At 45.6% G+C, this 24,658-nt stretch overlaps 1 protein-coding gene across 1 annotated transcript in view; it reads right to left on the reverse strand.

Annotated features, from left to right (window-relative positions):
- Nucleotides 1-23,563, reverse strand: part of NCBP1 (nuclear cap binding protein subunit 1) — a 42,471-nt gene extending 18,908 nt beyond the window's left edge. The window contains exons 1-14 of the mRNA XM_042781802.1: nucleotides 23,422-23,563; nucleotides 15,790-15,878; nucleotides 15,170-15,270; nucleotides 13,090-13,246; nucleotides 11,164-11,271; nucleotides 10,512-10,633; nucleotides 8,675-8,744; nucleotides 7,979-8,194; nucleotides 5,396-5,493; nucleotides 4,780-4,843; nucleotides 3,171-3,281; nucleotides 2,106-2,170; nucleotides 524-586; nucleotides 92-166 (exon numbers count right to left, since the gene is read on the reverse strand). Of these exons, the coding sequence (XP_042637736.1) occupies nucleotides 92-166; nucleotides 524-586; nucleotides 2,106-2,170; nucleotides 3,171-3,281; nucleotides 4,780-4,843; nucleotides 5,396-5,493; nucleotides 7,979-8,194; nucleotides 8,675-8,744; nucleotides 10,512-10,633; nucleotides 11,164-11,271; nucleotides 13,090-13,246; nucleotides 15,170-15,270; nucleotides 15,790-15,878; nucleotides 23,422-23,563 (1,481 nt within the window). The remainder of the gene's footprint in view (nucleotides 1-91; nucleotides 167-523; nucleotides 587-2,105; nucleotides 2,171-3,170; nucleotides 3,282-4,779; nucleotides 4,844-5,395; nucleotides 5,494-7,978; nucleotides 8,195-8,674; nucleotides 8,745-10,511; nucleotides 10,634-11,163; nucleotides 11,272-13,089; nucleotides 13,247-15,169; nucleotides 15,271-15,789; nucleotides 15,879-23,421) is intronic.
- Nucleotides 23,564-24,658: the final 1,095 nt, after the last annotated feature.

A 24,658-nucleotide genomic window follows, 5' to 3' on the forward strand; every position in this document is an offset into this window, starting at 1 on the left:
GATATTCTAGACACATATCCCAAATGCACAGAAGAGAAACAAGCCCTACAACAGGAACAGCTGAGCTATGAAGAAAAGCCAAAGCACTTACCTCATACACTTTTCCAGCACTTCTCTTACAAACTTTGGTTTGGGACTTTCGGGATCTTGAGTAAGACAATCTGACCTAATGAGGAAACAGTTTTATAAGCTCTTCCGCAGTCTAGTGCTTACAGCTAACTTGTACCGAATGACCAAGCGTTTCCTTCTCCCTCAGTCATTTCATTTACACACAGTAAATAAAGTACCAGAGACCAGCTATCTCAGACAGCCAGAAGACAGCTTCCATGTTACAGTTTTAATCAGACAGCCAGAAGACAGCTTCCATGTTACAGTTTTAATCAGACAGCCAGAAGACAGCTTCCATGTTACAGTTTTAACCAGACAGCCAGAAGACAGCTTCCGTGTTACAGTTTTAACTATGAACAGTATCTTGTTATGTTAGACTCCAGAGAAAGGAAGAATAAAACAATACAACACCTACCAATCTTCCCAGCTCCACCGGAACTGGAAGTTACTTAGATGATGGGAAAACCAATTAATAAACCTGGGAGAGAGGGGGCACAAGCAGAAGATGATAAAATGATTACAATTTGTAACAGGCACTTACATAATCCTTCCAACAAATAAAACCCCCTATTTCACATGGAAAGCACATCCCCTGCACATGTATACCTTCCCCTGCTACTCACCCTTTCGGTGCCAATCCTGTAACTCAGCCCCACAGCATCTCCTTCTAACAGTGCTATCCTTTCTAAGCAATCAGGCACTTTACAGATGTTTATATAATTTAGTTTTCACAACAACTTCCGAGGAATGTATTATTTTCCCCACACTGACAAACAATGAAACAGAGGCCAAAAAACAAAGAAAGAAACTGCAGATGAAACACTTTCTAAAGGGCAGAGCCGTAGTGTATAAAGACTCGCTGCTCAGCTGACTGACTCGCAGTGCCCCTAGAGGACAAAGCAGAACTGTGCCATACAGTCTCCAAGGCTTCTTTACAGAAGCAGACTGCCACACCTTCCCCTGTGGTACCACTGGTGGGTTTGAACTGCTGACCTTTCAATTCTCAGCCGAGTGCCTAACCACTGTGCCAGCAGAGCTCCTCAGAGCCATAGTACAGGCTCTCATACTACCCCACGCCCTTTCCACCACAAACAGACTATACCATTAAAGCTGCTTTCCCCCCTAAACACCCATCTCATGTCTCTAAGGAGACAAGGAATACTTCCATGTACTGTACGATGCTGTGAACTTCGTAAGAGCCTGATCGGAAGGCCCAACATGGCTGGAAGTCGATTAATGAGAGTGGAGGGAAGAGTCACAGGGACGCAGCCCTAAAAAGCAAGCACTCGTGCATTTCCAATTACATCCGTTGGAATTACTTGGGATAATCAGTCCACAGCATGGAGGACCCTCAGTGACTATTTTCAGGTACTGAGTTTGACCAATGAACATGAGATCATGGGAACAGGGATGATGTTCAGGGTGTGTCCCGATCCAATTTGGGAGACTGAATGGGGAGTAAGAAAGAGTGTCAGGTGACACAGGTAGCCATAAGGACCTCTTCCATAAGGTGAGGTCAGTGGGCAGCCCATCACCACAGCCACCAATACCAATCTGGGCTTTTTGTGTAAACTAAGAGTCTTGGAGCTGTAGGTTGGAAAAGACTTTTAATGTAAAAGTTAATTATTTTAGAATCACATACTATCTATAAATAAGCAAAAATACATATAGAAATTTATATAAGTATTCTATAGTAACTTCTTCTGCATCATACAACCTAATTAAAAAGCAAAACACAAAATTAGAGAGAGAAAAACCTACACCAAAGCACTAAATAGTGAATGAAATTAAAAAAACCTGAGCATGGGCCTCATTTCATGTTGAAAATCAACTTGAAAAGGTAGGCTTCGTTATTGTAAGATGGATTATTTTGGAGAGGCAAGCAAGAAAAACACCCATCTGGAAATTCTTCAAAAGGCAAGTATCTTGCTGACCGCACTATTTATACGGCAGAGTGAGGAGCTGGTGACACTATGGAAACAGAGCAGACACGTTACCTGTCTACGCACGTAGTATTCATCGTGTCCAAACGCATGTATAACATTTCTGTCGCCTGAGCAAGCTGTGGTTTTGAAGTTAAGGAAAACTATTCTTCACCTTCTTCTAAGATCAGCTGTGACAGAGAAAAAAAACAATGTTTCCTAGAAGTCTTTATAACAACTAATAATGCTGAATACCTTTTCATGTAATTTTTAAAATAGCTTTGAGGAATCAATCAATGACATACAATAAATGTGACCTGTATAAAAACCCAAAACCAAACCTACTGCCATCAAGTCAATTCCGACTCATAGCAACCCTATAGGACAGAGAAGAACCGCTCCACAGGGTTTCCAAGGCTGTCAATCTTTACACACCGCTTCATCTTCCTCTGGAGGAGCGGCTGGTGGGTTTGAATTCTGAGCAGCCAAATGCTTTAACTGACCTGTTATGTACCTGTGAAATGCGATCGTGAATATCTCCATTACCCCAAAAGTCTTCCCATCCTCCTGGGCAGACGCCCATGTACGTCTAAGTCCGTGGTAGAAGGCTGGCTTTACATGGGCTCCTTTGGCCTCCTCCTCCAGTCAAGTGAGTTATCTAACCTCTAGAGATCTAAGAAAGGAGGCTAAGTTCATTTAGGAGAATATAACATTTTCTTCTTCTCGTAAAAACGGAAATACTTCTTCATTGTATTTTCTTGGCGCTTTTGACCGAAATAGTGACATAGTGGCGGGTCAGCAAAGAGGAGGAAGACCGCCACCGACATGGACTGGCACACCGGCTGCAACGCTGGGCTCACGCACAGTGACGAACGCGAGGAACGAACGTGAGGAACGAACGTGAAGAAGGCGCAGGGCCCAGCAGTGCTCTGTTCTGTCGTGCACAGGGTCGCTATGAGTTGCAACGAATTTGATGGCACCTAACAACAAAACGTTATAGACATACGTGTACACATGTTTACATACATGTATGTCAAAAGCTGTTTTTGAATCTGACAAATCTCCCCTACAAGCAGAAATGCTACAGTTAATCTTATAAAGCCAACAGCCAAAGAGAGCGAGCTCAAAAACAAAGGATACCACTTGGGGCAGAGAGCCCGGCTGGAGTTTGCAGAGTTCAATGAGAAGCGTCGTGTACATCACGTCGATGTGCGGGGGTGCTGGCAGCTGAAACAGCTCTGCAAAGATCACCTAGAGAAGAACCGTGAGCTGGTGCCATCCAACCGCCACCTAGGCGCCCCCACGGTCAGAGGGCCGCGTTGCACTAGACCTACACGCTTACCTCTGGCACTCAGATGAAGAATGACTTTCTAATCTTTACAGTTACGCTCTTGCAAACACAATGGTCTACAACAGCGGAATACAATGTTCTTCTTTCTATAACTCCGTGCTCATTTGACCCATACCCACAGAGAAATGTGCAGCTAAATTTCAACTTTGGAAGTATCCAAGTTGATCCAGGGAGGTACAGTTCACTGTACCACTTCATTCCTATGAGTAGTAAGAACCCCTGTCAGGCTCTGAAGACAGGAAACAGAAGACTGTCACCTCACTCCACATTGCTACACAAGCTTTAAAAGAGTTACCCCGATATCCTTGTGCAAGTCCAAGACTTCGTCACGTGTCGAAGACTTCTTCGTCACGTGTCGTGTTCTGCTCTCCACCTTCCCTGTGTAACGCGTGGGCCACCTACCCAGACCTCTAAAGCCCTGGTCTGTACTCCTTCCTCCCCTTGCCCCCAACTCCTGTACTTACATGAGGAAATTCTGCAGATGAAAAAACATGACTCACATCTTGCACTTCCACTGACATGTCAGTGAGTCAAATTCACAGCCTAAGTATGTTCTCAAGTTTTATAAAGACAGGACGGATGCAGGACTTTTTTAAAAAGTATTTTTAAAAAGCATTCAAATGCTTTATGAATAAAGCGACTCATAACACATCCTACCTATGTGCTCTCTTTCACGAATACTTGAACACAAAGGAATAACACAGTTAACAGTCTGACAAACTATATCCCTATGAGGCAAGTGAAAATCCTGTATTTTGGGACATAAATCTCTGTAAGGCACTCAGCAGTACATTCATATCGTTTTGTCACATGAGTTAATATGGGGTCAAAAGCATTTCTGCTCTTCCTACTTGCAAACATGAGTTAATATGGAGTCAAAAGCATTTCTGCTCTTCCTACTTGCAAACCATTTGGCTCCTTTGCTTCCTGAGAATAAGTAAGGATTCGTAAGTACCCAGACCTGTGACACAGGGAATAACACGTTCAGGAGGATGCTGATAACAACACCTCAGGTGACCACAGGTAAAGATTGGTTATCTGCTCAAGCATCCAGCTTTTACAAGTATTTAAGCCAGTGATACACTGTTTTATGTGGACAATGTGCCACAGAGCTGGGGGTAACTCACACCATCCGTGATAACTATCCGTGACCAAGGCACACCACATAAATAACATACAGGTGACTCAACGTTCCACTGGGGCTACTGGTTTCCACCTCCTCTTTTCCTTTACTAGCTTGGCTAACAGAGTACCAAAAACCCAACAGCAAGTTCCTTGTTCCTCTGTTAACTTTCAGTGCCTGACAAGTAGCAAGAAAAAAAAAAAGCAAGACTGGGTTAACTTTCAAGCCACCAGAGAGATCCTGCAACAGAAACACGCTGTGTGTGGAATGCGTACCTCAACTATGTGGTAGTTCAAGGGGATCTTGTTTTTCCCCGGATAGCTCACCAGCTGTGCAGCACTGCAACAAGAGTAACTCAAGGTTAACAGGGACACAAACAAGCAGGTTCGAAAGCAATGTGTTTAGATACAAAAAACTTCTTGTGAAATCTTCCGTATTTCAATTACTTCACTTAACCAGGGCACAAATTATCATGTTCTACAAGGAAAATCTTTTCAATGCATCCAAATCTCCTTGAAGATCCTTTAAAATCCTTTAAGATCAAGGGAGCTTAAATGATAGAAACGCATGAAAGAAATGCATTAGATCTACACTATATTCCTTTCCACTGTAAAATCTAAAACAAAACCCTCCCAGATCTTAGAAAATATGATTGTCTCTACACAGAAAAGCCTGCATCATATACACATTGTTCTAGAGCACCCGGAAAAGTACCACTGGATGGTGAAGAGCCCCAGGAAGGTAAAACAAGTGCTTTTAGACACTGGTCATGACCCAGGGAGGCAGAGAGGGGGAATTTCTTAAGAGTCTCTACACATTACGCTGTTCAGACCAACACAGCAAAACCAGCAACCCCCCTCTCCCCTGGAGACGCCGTGTAAGTCATCTTACCAAGTCTTCCTCTCCTTCCAGTGGGATTTGATGATGCAGTGGAGATTCTCCTCTATCACAAACCTTTCCACTGAATGGCTCCCAGGCATAACGGGACCCTGGGAGACACCAAAATGGCACCCGGACAGACTGAGAAAGTGAGCTTGCTCATTGATGTGACCAGTATCTGAGAGCCTCCTGTCCACCAGCAGTACCACTGCACTGGGTGCCACGGACAGAGTTCTCACAAGTGAAGGGTCTGTAGTCAGCAAATTTCAATACAAGATTCACTTGCTGCTACAACAAAATAAGGAGTGCAGGCAGCAGCTTCAGTGTTTTCCCTACTACATCCCACATGCTACCACCAGCACTGCACATATCAACTGTTCCCACGTCCCACCAGCACTGCACATATCAACTGTTCCCACGTCCCACCAGCACTGCACATATCAACTGTTCCCACATGCTACCACCACCACTGCACATATCAACTGTTCCCACGTCCCACCGGCACTGCACATATCAACTGTTCCCACATGCTACCACCACCACTGCACATATCAACTGTTCCTAGATGCCACCCCATACCAGCACTGCATGAATCAACTGCTGCCACATCCCACCCCACACCACCACTGCACGTATCAACTATTATCTGAAACAAACTAAATAATTCTTCTATATTAATAGTCCTTTTTTGTTGCTGTTGTTGTTACGTGCCGTCAAGTCGGACCCAACTCATAGTGACCCCTCCTTGGGTTTCTGAGTCTTATACAGTTGATTTTAACCATGAACATGGTTAAAACACAGACATAAAGAATCACTGAAAGATGTCCATAATACATGGTTTTCGAAGAGTTACAAAGTACTACCTACATGATAGTGCTTTAAAATTTTTTTGAAAACACGCAAGGCAAACAGGTTCAGAGAGTATATAACAGACTCTTCAACTCTTCTCTGTAATTTTTTTAAAAAAAAGGCCAGAATGAAACAACACATCCTCTCCATTTTAAGAGGAATAAATACTACATTTATTTATGGCCTTCTGGCAAAAGAAGAATGGATATGCTATAGAGGCAACACCAACCTTAAACATACAGGTGAACCAACTTTCAAGGTCCCACCCCAGTCGCCCCGACACAAATAAATAGCGAATACAAAGACTTCAGCAATCCAAAAGGTAAACTAGTTGTACAGTTGGGAGCTCTGGTGGCCTAGTGCCTAAGGCACTTGACTGCTAACCAGAAGGCTGGCAGTTCAAACCCACCAGCCACTCCTTGGAAGGGGGTTCACTATGAGTTGGGTCCGACTCGACAGCACATAACAACAACAACAAGTTGTCCAGTTAGATATACCTAATTAGTCTATCACATAATGTTGGTTGAAAGTATCTTACTGTATAAGGGGCATGGCACAGTGGGAGCTGAGAATGCTGTATATGTAACCCATTATCTGAGCACCTTTTATCCTGAGGGAGATTACACACACACTAAATTCTCACTGGTCATGCACTCTGACGGTACCACAAGACTGAAGAGAAGGCATGAGCAAGAATACTCAAATCGGACCTCAGGTTCTTGAATCAATACCTTCCCGTCATGGGTTCTCAGATGCCCCTCAGAGGACATGTGTCAATCTCTGGAGACATGGTTGGTTGTCACAACTGAGTGATGGTAGTGGGGAGCGCTCCAGGCACTAGCAGACAGAGGCCAGGAACGAGGTAAACACGTTACAGTACATAAGACAGCCTCTCGTGACAAGAACCACCCAGCTCCAAACACCAGCTGTCCTGAGGCTGAGAGCCCCCACGCCACGCCATCTGGGGACAACTCAGGCAAACTGCAGGCCCTCCAGTCATCACTGTGCTCGTTGCACAGCTACTGAAATGACGAGCCAAAACTCGTGCAGAGGCAGAAAGTAACTAAAACGCTTACAATCTGTATTTTTATATCAAATATTAACATTAAAATTATGTCTTTTCTTAATTATTAAATACAGTGGCTGCCAACTTCTGGACTCCATAATAAACAACACATATACCAGAAAGTATAGAGTCACTTTATAGCAATCTATGGGGTTTAACTGAAAACACTTTTTAACACTGACTTAAAAATAGTAATGTAACACACAGATAATAACTTAAGATGTGATGTGAGGGCTGGAAAGAAGGAAAATCTCTGAAACCTACTGCAGAGTAACAGCTGACAATGACCGAGCACTCGTCATGCCCAGGCCCAACTCCATGCATTTCGCGTTGTGTTAATAATTCAATCCTCACAGCAGTTTTATCAAACTGTTCTTACTCCTTCAGGAAACTCACTGAAGACCACACAGCCAGTATCCGGCTAAGTCAGGAGAAAGCCTACATCGATCTGGCTCTCACATCTCCACACTTCAGCAGGACACAATGTTTTAGTCTACTTACACACGGTAAATACAAACACATCCTACAATATGAGATGATACTATTAGCTGAATTAAAGTACTCATTGCCATTGACCTTCTTAGAAGCGAACACTCATTACAGGCGTAATTCAGGTGAGATCCAACCCCAAGGGCAATGGCAGGCAGACCCGTGACAGGACCCACTGGGTGGTCTCATACCTCAGGGTCATCTGTGTAGTCGAACATTCTGAAGATGACCCTTGGCATCGGGTACATAGAGTCTTCCGTGTGAGGAGGGGGAGTGAAGGGAGGCAGGTTGTGCTGTAGTGCTTCACACAGGATGCTGTCAAAGGCAAGATAGGGTCTTAGGATGTGCCGTTCCTGCCAGCGGTCCTTTTTCAGTTTCTGAATCTGGGCCCACAGGCAATCTAAATACTGAAGACAGATTAATTTTTAATAATTAATATGTATTTGGAAGCTAGAAGAAATAACATTTTGACCAGAAAAATAACAGAGGTCTCTATCTTCTAAAATACATAAATAAGCTAACTTAAATACGTTATTAAATATGGGATTAAATTACTAAATACGCGATTAAATACAGGACAATGGAATAGTGCTAGGCTTCTGTCTTAATTAATTGCTATCTGTTTGGGGCATTTAACTTACATTTCTCAAATTTGACATTAAGTTATAAAAACATGTCAACTGCATGATACCTGGATGCAGAGAACAAGAGAACTTTTCTCAAAACCCCACTACATGCCTGGTGCTATGACAGTTGGAGCCCTGACACGACAGGTGGGAACTGGCTAAGGTGTACAAATGAGTGATTTGAACATGTTACAAAGATAAGAATTTCCTCTGGATTGTCTGGGCCTGTATCACAAGAGACTAAAACGGAAATCCCTTTACCTCTTCCTGGGGGTGTGGCTTATCAGCAGTCCATACTTGTAACATAGGTATGTGAGTCTTTTGGCGTCTCCTAAAGATAAAAAGGACAATTTACATTTAGGCTTTTAAAAACAAGAACAGATGCTCAGTTGCTTTCAAAATTAATAAACTGCAAATTAAAGCAATGAAATAAACTTTTTTACCTATCAAGATTGGCAGATACCCAAAGTTTTGATGATAAATTATCAAATGTAAGGAAATATGTCACCTCAAACATTGCTGGCTTAACTGGTATAATAATCTCCCTGAAAGGCAATCTGATTGGACTGTCACACTGTCAACCCTGCAATGCCATTTCTAAGAATTCACATGCCCACAAATATAAAGCCCATCTGTGCAGGGACGTTTATCAGAACACTGTTTATCACAGCAAGACTAGAACTATCTACCGGCAGGGGCTGGTTAAAGAAATGATGGCGCGTTGCAGCAATGGAACAGTATATGGCTGTTAAAAAGGGAGGCAGAGCTGCGTGCTTCCATGCAACAAAGTCCAGGTCACAGTAAAGAGTAAAGAGCAAAGTGCAGAACAGTGTGTACTGGCCTGGCCTTTCTACCAAACGGTAGTGGGGTGACACACACTCAAATGCTGACAGGCTCCCGTCCCATCTTTGAAAGACAAACCCGCACAGCGGCTGCTGCAGGGGTGGGGAGCTGGGTAACGAGAACCTGAAGCAAAAGGGGGCTCATGCTTCCCTCCAGCTTCTTTGGCAAACATCCTTTTAAAGCAGTGTGCCTTTCGGAAACTAAAACGACATTAGAAACGCAGCACGTAAAGGCAGTTTGACATAGTCATACAATATACTATACATCATCAGTAGATTCTTTCTGAGACATCTTCTAACTTGTTATCAAGTAGGTATTAAGTATAGGCAAAGAGGTACCATTTAATAAGTGGAAAACAGAACTTCTAACAAAACTAACAGACTACGCCACCATCACCATGCTGCTTGGTAATTAAGCAACAGTTTACAAAAAGGCCTATTACTAGTCTTCCATCCAATAAAATAAACCTGGCCTTTACACTGGCTTAGAAGAGGGAAATGGGAAGAAAAGGGATCACTGTAATTGAAATGTGCCATCCTACTCATGTTGTAGGCTGGGACAGGAGGTTAACCACCACTGTTTTAAGGATGTGGTTTTCGATTAGCTTCATGAAATAAACGTATTGTATGTCCTAGGACAATGTTCTCCACCTGTAAACATCAATTAAGGAAAAACAAAACAAAAAACAAACGGTCGCCATTGAGTCAGTTCTGACTTACGGTGACCCTCTGTCTGCCAGAGTAAAATGTGCTCCACAGGGGTTTCAGCAGCTGCTTTTCTGGAAGATGGCCAGGCCTTTCTTCCAAGGCACCTCTGGGTGGACTTGACCCTGCAACCTTTCAGTTGGCAGGTAAGCACATCAACCCTGTGCACCACACACAGATGGCCAAGCCTCACTGGGAGTGGTGCGGTCAGAGCACATCACAAACACAGGGGTATGCACACCAGTATCTGAGAACTGCTGTGCTAGGATGCTCACGCCTTTTGCAAACATCTACAGAAACAGCTTAAAAGGAGCTGGGTCACCAACTCCTCTGCAGTGGCACAGGACGCAAACACACGTGATCAGCCTGAGGCCTCAGTGGGTTACGGCAGCAGGTCTGCGCAGTGACCTAGAGAATGCCCTCAGCACCTCTACAGCTTATGTCTGGGCCGCTGACTCAGCATCACTGGCAGAAAAAATGTGACATGCCTGTCGCTGCGTCAGGATCTGCTTTACCTAAACCACAGAGAACCCTGTGAGCTCGGCCCTTACTTCAGGTAGCTTTCCGTGTTGGCAAAGATGCGATCCATCTCTGCATCTTTCTTTTCGTACAATTCCTTTCCAACCCAGGGCAGAGACGAGAGAAAGGCATACACGTACCAATCCTGTCGCACCTGAAGAATGTTCAAAAGGTAAGTTTAAAGCATGTGCTCCTCAGTTTTCATTTGTTTATTCTATGCAAGCTAACGGGGCTTATGTCAGACATCTGGCTCCTCCGAGTGATTCTAGATGCATCGACCCTAATCTCACGGGACAGAAGCATCTGAACGGACACACAGATGTCACAGGCTCCGCAGTGTGACACTGATAGATATTCAAGGTTTATGGCGGGCAAATACATTTCAGCTTTTTATAACCAAAGGCCCCTCCCCACCAATCCATTTGCTGTGGACTCAACTCCAATTCACAGTGACTCCATGTGTTTCAGAGTACAACTGTCCTTTGCAGGGTTTGCATGGCCATGACCTTTTGGAAACAGACTGCCAGGACTTACTTCTGATGTGGCTCTGGGTAGGTTCGAACCACTAACTCTTCAGTTAATAGCCCAGGGTTAACTGCTCGCACACTCAGGCACTCCACTAAGGGAAACTAGTAACCAATTCTTGTTACCATATGGACACGACTCAGCATCACCGGTACTTACCTGAGGCACATCCTCTTCCTGAGTCACACTGACAAAGTTCTCAAACATCGCCACCATTGACGGGGCGGCTATCACATGACAGTTCACAAGATCAGACAGAAAACGGACCTGTTGGGGAAAACAATTTCTGCTATTAAAACCTAAATGCTGTCCTTCATAAAAATTACAAAACAAAGCAATACTATAATGGTCTGAACCAGAGGTATGAAAAACCACAGCCCAAGGGCCAAAGTTAGCCCACTGGTTTTTGCAGTCTGTGAATTAAAAAGTTGTTAGATCTTTAAATGCTTAAAAAAAATCAATCAAGTAATTTTATGACACATACAAATCATATGCAACTCCAGCTCCAGTTCCATAAATGAACTCTGACTGGGACACAGCTGTGGCCATTCGTTCGCACACCGTCCAGGGCAGCTGTGGAGCGACGGCAGCACAGCTCCAAGAGCTGCGACAGAGCCGACATGCGGGAGACAGGCTTCCAGACCAAGGAGGCCGGTCAAAGTACTTCAGCCACTCCAACGCTCAGGCTCCTGTTCCATCTGGCTATGAACACATTCTGACGGGACCACAGGAACGCAAAGTCCCAGACAGAGTGTCTACCCTGTGCCACCGCTCAGCACTGCTGAGGTCTGTGGGAGGCCGGAGCTCACAGTTCAGTGCACAAACCCAACCTCGACCCAAAGGGGTGGCGCCTATGTTACCAGGTCAATACAAAGCATTCAGGAACAGAGATGAGGGCAGGGAAAGCACCATAAAGGAGGAACCGTTGGGCGAGGTCCTCAAGGAGAGAGCTCCCCTCAGCGGGCAGCAAGGACATCCTGGGCAGAGGGCCATAAACACAAGGTGCGCTCAGGACCTGCCCGGGATCCTGCTAAGGCTAGAAGACGTGTGGGAGGCAAAGGAGGAACACATCAGGCCACCACAAAGCGTCAGGCTAAGGAGTCTGGACCTAACCCTAAAGCCCGAGGGGTGTCCCAACTCTTTTGATTTTGTACTCCTATCAGTAAAAAAGAATTCGATTATACACCTCCGACACACGTATATGGATTTATAATGTAACCGACCACTGTCAATCTATATATCAAATACAAGTAAGACTTATTTCTGTTTTGATAATAAGAGTTCAACATGAACAGAGCCACGTTATAGAAAAGACCACTCTCGTGCCACTATGGAAGATAAAGTGAAAGGCAGAGAGTCTGGATGCAAACAAGACCAGTTAAGAGGCTACAGAGAATACGGGGAGAAAGGTGTGCACTGCGTTGGAGGGTGTGGTGACAAAGACAAGGGACAGATTTATGAGACCCTTACGAGGCGACCTGATGGTGCTTGAAGGGGGGCGGTTATAGTCATGAGAGGGCAAAGGGGTGATAGAACTCATTCTCAGTTTCCATATGGGCTACCCTGTAGACAGTGGCTGCTGGATGGGTGTCATGTGGACGGGGATGGGGGGAGGCAGAAAGCAAAGTCAAACAGCTGACGGTCACCCGGGCAGCAGAAAGCAAAGCTGGAGACAAAGACTATCGGTTTGGAGACCACCAAAGCAAAGGTGGTTTATGAAGCTGAGAGAACGTTAACAGGAGGGCTTTGAAGAGAAGCAAAGTGAGGACAGAATTCTGGGAGACACAACATTCAAGGGGCAAAGCTGATCAGTAAAAGGAGCTGCGGAGTGAAAGGAAGGGGCTGCAGCAGGCCCGGGAAAGAGGGGCTGCCAGCCGAGGAGGAGGAGCGCCTGTGCAAAACGCACACGGTGCAGGGGCTCGGCTGGGGTGCCAAGCGAGAACAAGGCCACAGCTCTGGGAACGGTTCCCAACAGCGGCTGCTGGGGTGATGGGGGGACTGTACTCCAACAGAAATCATCTGGTTGCAGTTCACCTCCCCCTCCATTCTAACGCTAACTCATAATAACCCCAAAAAATAACTCACCAAATACACAGCTTCATTATAATTGTTTACTTTCAACGATTCTTTAAGTTGACGAATCATGGCTTCTACAAACTCTCCACCAAAGTTGTAATTCCTGGCATTCAGCAGTCCAACTAATGTTGTATAAATTGTCAACTTCTCAGGTAACAGACGTGCTCTGATTTGAGAACCCAGTACAAGAAAACCCCAAAACAATGACATTATGTTAGGTTGCTGAACTTCAAATGATGCAAACCTTTTATCATTTCATGATCTTTGGAACAGGACTACTGTTAAATGTGTTCTGAAACTACTTCAGTAAAGGCATCAATGTCATTGAGAAGAGTTGAAGACATGCCACCCACAATTTTTCCTTTACATAGATAATCCAGGAGTTAATAAAGCAAAACACTCTAACTGTGACATTATCGAACTAAAATGAGTATCACTGGTAGCATAGTGCCTAAGGCAGTTGACTGCTAACCAGAAGGCTGGCAGTTCAAACCCACCAGCCACTCCTTGGAAGGAAGGCTGGGTAATCCACTTCTGTAGTGATACTGTCTCAGAAACCCAAGGAGGGGTCGCTAAGAGTCAGGTCCCACTCGATGGCACATAACAACAACAACAAACCAGTTTTTTTAATACCACTTTTATTTAGTGGAACTGAACACGCTTCCACGGAAAATAGTTTCCATGGTAAAATGGCTGGGAAATGCTGACAGAAACAAGTATTCCTTTGATGCAGAATCATTACGAAGATACAGTAGTGTTTCTAACCTTAGTTAACCAAATGTCATGGGACCAGAATTCCACTTTGAGAAGCACTATTCTAGTTGCTTTGCAAAGATACAGAATTAAAACCAGTTTCAACTAAGTTCCTGCCAGCTAGGTTGTTGAAGACTTAACCTGGCACCCTCAAATAAGGTTTCTGTACATCTCAGTTTGCTTGCTCCAAGTGTATTAATTTCATTACAGTTATTTGAAAAGTCGGGAAGAAGACCACAGTAATAAACCTTAATGTTTGGAAAAAGCAAATATTGCTTCTTTTAGGTGGCCTTTAGAAATTAGCTCCAAAAGAAAAGCAAATAAAATCCATAATAATACAGGAGGGGACTAGACCCTCTTATACTTGTTTTTCCCAGGGCATCTAGCAAGTGTTGTTAGGGGCAATGTGAGCTTCAAAAAACACTGATACTGATGGTAACCAGGCCCCCCCAAACCTATCCAAAACCAAAATTTAAAAAAGAATCCTGCCAAACAATACTAAACCAAAAACCAAACTCACTGACATTGAGTCGAAACCTCCTTTGGGTTGCCGAGGCAGTAAATCCTTATGGAAGTAGATTCCCCAGTCTTCCTCCCGCATAGTGGCTGGTGGGTTTGAACCACCAGCCCTCTGGTTTGTCTTAGGTATTACATCACCAGATCTTCTTCCAAGCAGTACTAGTTAAACTTGAAAAACTAAAAATGAAGTAGCAGTCAAGGTTTCCACCACAGCTTGAGCATACATGCTGCTCTATTTATGCTCATAATTTTCATGTTCACGATGCTGTCAAACCAGAAGGCACCAGAGAGCTCACTGTCTGTGTGCGGGGTGACACACCACTTGGTGGGACGGCTTCCTGATTTCTTGTGGGACTTTTCCCACTTCTGTTTCCTCACAGGTTAAATGCTGATACCTGTTCTGGGCAACCTAACTCAGAAAGACTCTGCCCATCAGCAGTTCCAAGAGCAAAACGTCTTCAGAGATGGGTTATTACCACAACTGACCAGTTCTCAAATTTGTCTGGGACTACTGGTTAAACAACGCAAGTTAAGTTCTCATTTATTGAAATATACATGCTTTTAAAAAACTCTCCATGTGTCAAAGTGTCTACTCTCTCATTTAAAACCAGTTAGAGGATTCCAAGATTCCAAGAACAAAACCTAAGGAAAACATCCACTTTAGTTTTATTTATTCCTAGGGAACAGAGTCCCCTGAGGGCCAAAGGTCATCTCATTGCACACACCTCCCCCCCGCCCCGGAAGGAAGTGTTTCCCGAAGGATGTGAGAGTAGATAATACATCATCACCTGGAGGCAGACATCTTTGGCATACATACACTGTGCAGAGCAGCCGTAATATCTTGCTCTTGTAGTTCGGAAGGTCAGCTTCCAAAACCCCAGCAAGGCCCTCCAGGTTGCTCTCCAGGGAGCAGGCACTCTGGGGAGGACAGCAGAAGGGAATCCCTGTGGGGCGCTCAGCCACCGGCCAACTCAATGGCATTCCAGAAGGTAACGAGAGGGGAGGTCAGAGATACAGGGTGCGGCCACAGGCTAGGCTAAACCAATCATGCGGTTCCTGCTCTTGAGAAACCCCCGAAAAGAGAATGAATGACGTTAAAAAGGAACTAGCATAGCAGACAAAACACTAGCAAAGGGAGGACGCCCTGGGCTCTAGTGCATCTTACCAACTCACTGTACAACTGTGCAAACCACCTTAAATATCCAGGACTTGGCTGGTTCTATACTTACCAATCCAGAGGACCAGGAAAATTATCAGAAACTTTCAACTCTCAATTATATGCATCCAAGGGGTTTTTATATTCACTTAATATGGGATACAGATGCGTGGTCACAGCAGCTACACCCAGAGAGTGGATCATGGCTGTCAGTAGCAGGGTTCTCCTCTGCTCCACCCTACGTCCCCACAGCCAGCACAGGCGCCTATGGGAGAATGTACCTTTTCTCCAACTTTGCATATCAAAGATTCCAAATGATCTTCCGTTTCGTTTGCATCAGAGGTCTTTCTCCTTTTGTGAGGCTGTCCCCCTGTTTCAAAAATTAAAAAATGAAAGGAAAAAACATTATATGACAAATCCACTACCACACATTTCAGCAGAGCTTCCAGACTAAGGAGGAACTCTGCTGGCACCGTGGTTAAAGTACTGGGCTGCTAACCAAAAGGCTGGGGGTTCAAACCCACCAGCCGCTCTGTGGGAGAAAGATAAGGCAGTCTTCTTGTGTGACAATTTACCGCCTTGGAAACACTGTGGGGAAGTTCTCCTCTGACCTGTAGGGTCCCTATGTGTCAGAATCAACTTGATGGCAGTGGGTTTGGTTTAAACTTCCCACTAAGACAGACTAGGAGGGAAGGCTGGTGATCTACTCCTGAAATATCTGTGGATCCACAAGTGATCAGGGCGCAGGACGGGGACGCCGTTGAGCTGGGGGCGGGCTCTGCAGTGGCTAACAAGACTATCACACGAGGGTCACAACAGAGGGAGGTTCACAATAGTGGGAACTGCAGCCACAGACATACACGCAAGGGGATAGCTTGAGCCCCGCGTCAGATGGAAAAATAAAAACAAAGGGAAAAAAGTACTGTATATTTAAGGTCCCCTGCTATAATTAGCTCTCCATAACTAATTACTGCTCCTAACTGCATACAAAACTGTATTATCCAAGGAATTTTAATACACATATGAGAGGAGCCCAACACACACACACACACACCACCTACCATTCTGAAATCACTTCTGGTTGCTAAAGAATTCAAGTGGAACGAAGCCATGCTACAGGGACAGCCTCAGCACTAGCCACCTAACAGTCCAGAGCCCTACTGCAGAGGGTCGCTTCCCTCTAGCCATTTTTTTTTCAAACCTTAACTACTCGCTTTAAGTCATTTTGTGGCCTATCCCGAGGCTTAACAAGTTACAGTAGCATCAAGGATGGAACAGGCTGCTGCTGCTGTACCGTGGTAGCCAGTCTCTCAGTATAATTCAATGTTCCACTTCCATCATTATATCATTACAATAGCATGTGGACAAGGACGCGGTAGTCTAACTACGCTGGCATCTGTGTGAACAATGAAAAGCTGCAGCTGGACAGACGGTCAGAGGAACAATATGTGACTCCGTCTGCAGACTGGCGTGGCTGAAGGGACTGAACTGTTCTGCAGGGTTCATAATCACGTACGTGCCTTCTGACGCACTGGGCTTGACACATGTGGTGTTTCTCATAAGACAGTCCCTGCCAGTTCTAAGCTCGGGGTGTTATAAAGCATCTCCAACGACTGCAACGACCTTGAGATGCCACCTAGCCCTAACTCAGCTGAATAAAAACCAATCTGCTGTCCAGACAGGACCAGAATGAGACACTGTCAAAGGCCACAGGGTAAATACCTGGGCAGCCAGAGGGAACTCCAGTCCCTGGATCACCATCACAACCGCTGCCTACAGTCTGAAGGGCTGATGCCACCAGAAGCATGAGACGGATGCAGCCTGACACTGAGGTGTGCTCCTGGGGACACCTGCCCTGAAGAGCTGCAGACACGTGGCGCACAAGGGTCAGTGACCTTGATCCTTATGTGGACATCAAGCCGCAGTCACAGGCTCTGTTCAGGTTCCACCACTACGAGCCTGCTTCAGCACAAAGGTCTTTATTTCTAGGATCCACTAACTGAAAACAAGCGCATGTGTGACGCAGTGTTCGAATCAGCTGTCAGCCAGGACCCTGAATTGAAGCCTTCTTTCAGAGCAGGGGTTCTCAACCAGGGGTGACTTTGCTCCCCAGGGGATAGGTATCTGGCAGTCTCTGGAGATATCTAGAGGGTGGGGGACCAGGAACGCCGCTACACCTCTGTTCTGGTTCCCTAGGGCTGCTCTGACAAGAATAAACCACAAATGAGATAAACTGGAGTTTATTCTTACAATCTGGAGGCTTTAAGTCCAAATTCAAAGTACTGGGCTTCAGTTCTGCCTCCAGCTTCCAGCCCACTGAAGCTTGAGGCTTTTCTTCACTCAGCTGCTGGCTGCTGACACTGACAAGCCCAAGGTTGACAGTAAAAAGGCAGAATCCCAATGTTACCAAACCACACGAGAGGCCATTAATTCAAGTCCATTGTAAGTCCCAAGGTCGGCAGAGCACAGCAGGCTGCTGAACAATGACACGGCTACATGCAGGGTTCAAACGTGCCATATGCTAGAGACTGTCCCCAAGGCTTCTCCTCATACACAGGAAGCAGACCACATCCCAAAGGCAACTACTCAGCTGCTTGTGGTAGATCCCCCCATGGAGCTGACTGCCAGTCTCATCAACCAGGCCCAGCCAACCTGACACACAAACATAACCACCACAACATCCTACAATGCACAGGACAGCTCACAATATCAACGTGCTGATCCAGAAAAACAGGGTTCTACAGAGCAGGGCTTATAAACAGCGCTCGTTCAAGCCAGATTCTAGTCAGACAGGGAGAACACAGCTGCTGGAAAAACTGGCTGAATGAGAGCAGCTGAAAATACTGCCAGTAAAAATAATAAAGTCGTGATAACTTCTTAGCCACAACGAAGCACCGTAAGGGAGTGAGTTGCTGGGCCTGCAGGCTGGGTACCATGGTCGCAGGGGACATCAAGCTCAACAGGCACAACATGACATGCAACATTACTGTTCCACATTTTACTTTGCTGAGCAGTGACTGGGGTCTTAAAGCTCGCGAGCAGCCATCTGAGATCAACTATTTATCTCTCCTTGTCCAGAGCAAAGAAGAGTAAAGAAAGTCAGACACATGGAAACAGCCCAAAGGACTAATGACCTTGAGAACCTCAGCCTATGTGACCCTGAAACCAGAACTAGATGGCGCTCGGTTACCAACCACTCAGACAGGGATCAAAATTGCAGATCCTGGATAGAGTGGGAGAAAAACGTGGAACTGAAAATCTTAAAAAAGACTAGTCTTACTGGTCTGATACAGACAGGTGAAACCCCTGGGACCATGACCCCATGGCACCCTTTGGTCCTGGAACTGGACTCACAGCAGTGGCTTAACTCTCATCCAAACAAAAGCCAGGCCGACAAGCTGAACACCCACCCCAGGGAGATGCACTCCTTAGAACAATCTACCACGGAGGACCAGAAGGGCAGCATTTGCACAGGGAGAAAGGGAGGGAGGCAGGAATGCACAGGCAAGAATGACACAGAGTAACCATAGGAGAAGTGGGAAGAGAGCCGTTACAGTGTGCACAGTGTAACCAGTATCACAAAACAAAACTGTATACACTGTTGAATATAAAACGAATCTGCTTTGTACAATCTCACCCAAATCACAATGAGTTAACTAAGTAAAGAAAGAACAACTTCCATCTTCCTTCGAACTTCACCCACTTTGCCAATCTTTTCTTCCACCCCCACAGCCTCCCTAAATGAACTATCCCACTGACTTGTTCCTCCGTCAGTCTGGAATCAGACTCCACCTTCTCAGGTCCCCGAGTAAGCTTGCAAAAGGGAAAACCATGCTGCAGGAAGAGGAGGGCAGGGTTTCTGAGGAAAAAACAGGAAATGCAGGTACACAGATATGTTTCTCAACTGCCCCCCTTTTTCCCACCCCTTTCCATTTTGGGTCTACTGAAGGCCAAACTGAAGGAGGAAGAGGTGGGAGGTGCTCTGTTCTCCTCTGATGTTTAAGAGTCTGGAGGTGAAAATACACTATAGACATAATGTGAACTCTTGGACAAGGCCAGGATGTGGGACTCAGGCGGGCCTGGGCCAGAGCACGGGGCAGCGGACCCAACACTTCGCAATAAAATTCTGCACATCAGTTGGATGCTGTGATGTCCCCTTAAGAAAACATATCCATGGCAGCTCCCAGAGCAGGAAGAGACCTCAACTTAAAGCACTAACTATATGCCGGATGAGCCCCAGCACTACTGCCCTCAGCTCACCTCTAAACGTTAATCCAAAAATACCTGCACGTCTTCTTAAAACCTAACAATAGTTTAGCTTAACTAGCAAAGCACGTCTGCTCTGAACACTGTGCTCTTTTAAGATCTATAAGGCATTTGACTGTTAACCAGAAGGCTGGAGGTTCAAACCCACCAGCCACTCTTCTGAAGGAAGGTTGGGCAATCTACCTCCGTAGTGATACCGCCTTAGAAACCCAAGGAGGGGTCGCTATGAGTCAGATCTGACTCGATGGCAGTGAGTTTAGTTCTTTTTGGTATATGGGATCAAGCTGACAACACAACTCAAAAGACTGGATAGGAACCACAGGAGCAGTCAGTTTACGTTAATGGTAGAGGAAACGTTCAGAAAAACAGGTGAGAATGTTGCCCCATTGGAACAATGGCATCAATGTCACTGCACTGGGTACTGAGAAATGGCTGAATTGGGGGGTGTTTTGCTGTGTACATTCTCAACAACAACAAAAATCAATGATTAAAAAGAAAAGTCCCGCCAGGGTGCCCATTACATAATGCTTGGGAAAATAAAGATGACAGCTGGTCATAAACCACACAACTAAGGACAGAACTGAAAGCTGTACTAGTCATAGCTATTGGTCAGTATCGGTATGTTTCCACCAAGTTTCACAACCAAAAGCCTTTTTATTTTTTTAGTAAAACAGAATACAGATGACTTTTTATCATCGTTTTCACATTTGTGACTCTCAACCAAAACTCCTTGTCTAGGAATTCCAATTTATATGTCACTGCAACTGTATTTCAACTACTCATCATATGCAAATCCTAGTGGACACCTACTTACCCTGGCTGCTTCACTGAACCTTTTTGATCTCTGACATGCATCTTAAAATGAAATAATCTAACTTGGACCACTTCACCAGGAACATATCATTGATATGGAGTCATCATGTTATTCTTAATATTATTCTGTTTCTTTGTGCCCCCAAAAAATGTTACTATGTATCAGTTACACAAGTAAGTTAAGGGTATTATGTTGCCATTTAAAAAAAAAATCCGAGAGGATCTGAATACTCAAATACCTTTTTCTCTGCGAGATGATCTGGTAGCATAGTGCCTAAAGCATCTGACTGCTAACCAGCAGACTGGCAGTTCAAACCCACCAGCCACTCCTTGGAAGGGAAATTGGACAAGCTACTTCCGTACGGATACCGCCTCAAGAAACCCAAGGAGGTGTGACTATGAGTCGGGTCCGACTCGATGGCAGTGGGTTAGTTAGTTATACAGTACTTTATCTTATACTTTTATTACTATTAGATATATGGTAGGAAATTTTAAACTCACAAAATGGAAAACAAAACCAATAAAAGAGAAAAGTACTTTGACCCTGCAGATTTAAAACAGTGTTAGGATCACCTTTGAAACCAGCTACATGCTCTGTCAGTATAACAACCCTTTGCACGTCTAGGCTTAAAAAATTTCTATAGTTAAGTAAACAAAATCAGTCAAAGTCTAAAAGATAAAAATCTAAGTAGCTTACATTGGTCTAATACAGGCTTTTCGGTAAGATTATGGACAATCTAAATACCTTCTTTAAAGAATAAACTAAACAGTGCACCCATCCCCTATTCCGGGCACAGCCTACAACACCTGAAAAGCTTCAGGCACATTCTTTTTCTTATTTTTATTGTGATTTGGGTGAAAATTTACAGAGCAAATTCACTTTCCATATAGCAGTTCACATACACTTTGTCTCATGACATTGACCACAATTTACCACAATGCAACAGCTCCCCTCACACTTCCTCCCCATGGTTACCTCTTCCCTGTGTCTATTCCTCCATGCACTCCTGCCCCCTGAGCTGTCTCCTTGTGCATAAGCAGCCCTTCTTTCTCCCAGGATTGTTCTCTCCAAGGAGTGTATCTACCTCAGGTAAATGTTCAACTCACATGCCTGTATTTTGTTTGGCTGGAAACCACAGGTGTGGGTTCAATTCCAGACCTGAAGGGCAGCTAGGGGCCATAGTCTCAGTGGTTCCACCAGACTCTATCGGACCAGCAAACCTGGTCCCCTCCCCCTTTTTTTCCTCCAAATAATTTTGAGTTTTGTTTCACATTGTTCTCCCTCTCTATCAAGGATCTCCTATATAGATTCTCTCCCAAGTGGATGACAGTGGTAGCTGGGCACCATCTAGTTCTTCTGGTCTCATAGTCGTATAGGCTGCAGATTGGATGGTGTACCATGTGCTAGGCCTAATTGTTTCCACGAATTTTTGGTTTTCTTCATTCTTCTTTGCTTTGGATGAAGAGAGACCCATCACTGCATCTAGATGGCAGCTTGCTAGCTTTTAAGATCCCAGTCGTTACTTGCCAAAGTAGGAGGTGGAACAATGTTTTGTATAGTATGTTACGCCAATTGAGCTTGATGTCCCCTGCAACTATGGTCCCAGGCCCACGGGTTCAACTACTCAGTCGCTCTGGGTAGCTGGCTGTGACCAAGCAGTGACCACCACCTTGCCCCTTGTCAGCTCTACTATATACCTGGGGATTCTGATCATTCACATAAACTGATAGGACCATTGTCTTCCAGGCACATTCTTGAGGCTATTCTGAGACATGATGTGTTAGACTGAGCACCAGACTAGCCTCTGTACGAGGCAATGAGGCACTGGCACTTCAAGGACAGGACGAGATGCTGAGGCAGGTCTGATCCCCGAGCGGTGGACCTGATGCAGAGCCGAGCTCGTCCGTCAGCAGAGGCTCACGCGCAGCCTTGATGCTGAGCACGTTTGAGCAGAGCCTCCAGACTGCGCCGGGGCAGGAAGGCAGGTCTGGCCCTCTACTTCCTGACAGCAGTCAATTCAAACCCTCCGGGTAACAAAGGGGCGTTGCTCGACCTGAAACCAGCGACGAGGATGGTGCGGCACTGGCAGCACGTTGCTCCTCTGTGTATGTGGTCGCCAGCCGACGGGCAACACCCACAGCTCACTCACCCCTTGTGACTCATCCTCCCACACGAGCTCACGGCAGTCTTCCCACCGGCTCCCCAGATCCTGGGTAGTCCGGTCGCAACACAGCAGCCAGAGACGTGCTTTGGAAAGCCCCCTCCATTACCGAAGGAGTCCTGAGGGGTGCGAATGGTTAATGCACTCGGCTGCGAACTGAAAGGCTGGAGGGTCGAGTCCACCCAAGACACCCCGAAAGAAAGGCCTGGCAATCTACTTCTGAAAAATCAGTCCCTTAAAACGCCATGGACACAGCTCTACTTTGACATACATGGGGTCGTCAAGAGTCGGAGTTGACTTGTTGGCAACTGGTTCACACGCTCTAACCCTCTGCTCCTTTCTGATCTCATCACCTCCAACTCTCCCCCTCCTCACTCTGCTCCAGCCACTGGCCGCCTTGCTGTTCCGTGAACCTGACTCTGGCCTTCAGGGCTTCATCCTCATGTTTCCCTTTGATTGGACCACTGCTCTTCCCAGGAATGCAAACGGCTTCTCTCACTCCCTGAGCGTCTCCGATCACAGGCCATTCTCAGGGAGGCCTTCTTGACCAATGTCCCTGATGCAGTAAAACTATGAAAGCTGGAACCTGGGCATGGCAGCAAGCTGCCAGGGAAGGAAAACACAGATATTTCCCACTAACAGAGAGTGACAGCAAAAGTGGTAAAATTTCACCTTGCCGAAGGTGGACTATTTGCGAGACCTGCAAAAACAAGGAGTTCTGGTTCTTATAGGTTTCGACGCAGTAACTCCTCCACCCCAGCAGCCGCTGTTCCTTGCACTCCACTCTATTTCTGTCCAAATCACTCATCGCCATGTGATCCACTACATTTTACCTAATCGTGTCCATCTGCTGCCCTGTGCTGGGATGGAGGCTCCGTCACTGGACTGTCCTTGGACGGCTCGCCAGTGTTCAGGACACTGCCTGATACTGTTAAGTGTCTCTGGAATAAAGGACTGTATCTAGCCAGGGCTCTGGAAAACCAGGGCTATCAATAACTAAGAGCTGATGAGAATGCAGAAATGCTCAGATGTACCTATTTAATGCTGTCCGGTGGCACAGTGGTTAAAACACTCAGCAGCTAACCAAAAGGCTGGTAGTTTGAATCCACCAGCCACTCCGTGGGAGAAAGATGACGTGGTCAGCTTCCATAAAGACTTACAGCTTGGGAGAGCCTATGGGACAGCTCTACTCTGTCCTATGTGATCCCCGTGGTATCAGGATTGGAGGAAGGATCATTAACCTGAGATATGCAGACGATACAACTTCACTTGCTGAAAGTGACGATGACTTAAGGCACCTACTGATGAAGGTTGAAGAATACAGTCTGCAGTATGGATTACGTCTCAACATAAAGAAAACAAAACTCCTCACAACTGGACCAATGAGCAGCATCACAATAAATGGAGAGAAGATTGAGGTTGTCAAAGAATTCATGTTGCTTGGTTCTACAATCGATGCCAACGGAAGCAGCAGTCAGGACATTAGACGACGTGTAGCACTGGGAAAGTCAACCGCGAAGGAACTGTATCAAGTGCTGAGGAGCAAGGATATCTCCTTGAGGACTAAGGTACGCCTGACACAAGCCATGATATTTCCAATCGCTTCGTATGCATGTGAGAGCTGGACAATGAATAAGGAAGACCGAAGAAGAGTTGATGCTTTTGAGTTGTGGTGCTGGCCGAGAATGCTGAAAGTACCATGGACTGCTAAAAGAACTAACAGATCTGTCCTGGAGGAAGTGCAGCCAGAATGCTCTTTGGAAGCAAGAATGGCCAGACTTCGTCTCACCTATTTTGGTCATGTTGTCAGAAGGGACCATTCCCTGGAGAAGGATGTCATGCTTGGTAGGGTGGAGGGTCAACGAAAGAGGGGGAGGCCTTCAACGAGATGGATTGACACGGTGGCTGT

The sequence above is a fragment of the Orycteropus afer genome, unplaced genomic scaffold (assembly GCF_000298275.1).
Source record: "Orycteropus afer afer isolate SDZICR_OR568_19922 unplaced genomic scaffold, OryAfe1.0 scaffold00174, whole genome shotgun sequence".
Lineage (NCBI taxonomy): Eukaryota > Metazoa > Chordata > Mammalia > Tubulidentata > Orycteropodidae > Orycteropus > Orycteropus afer.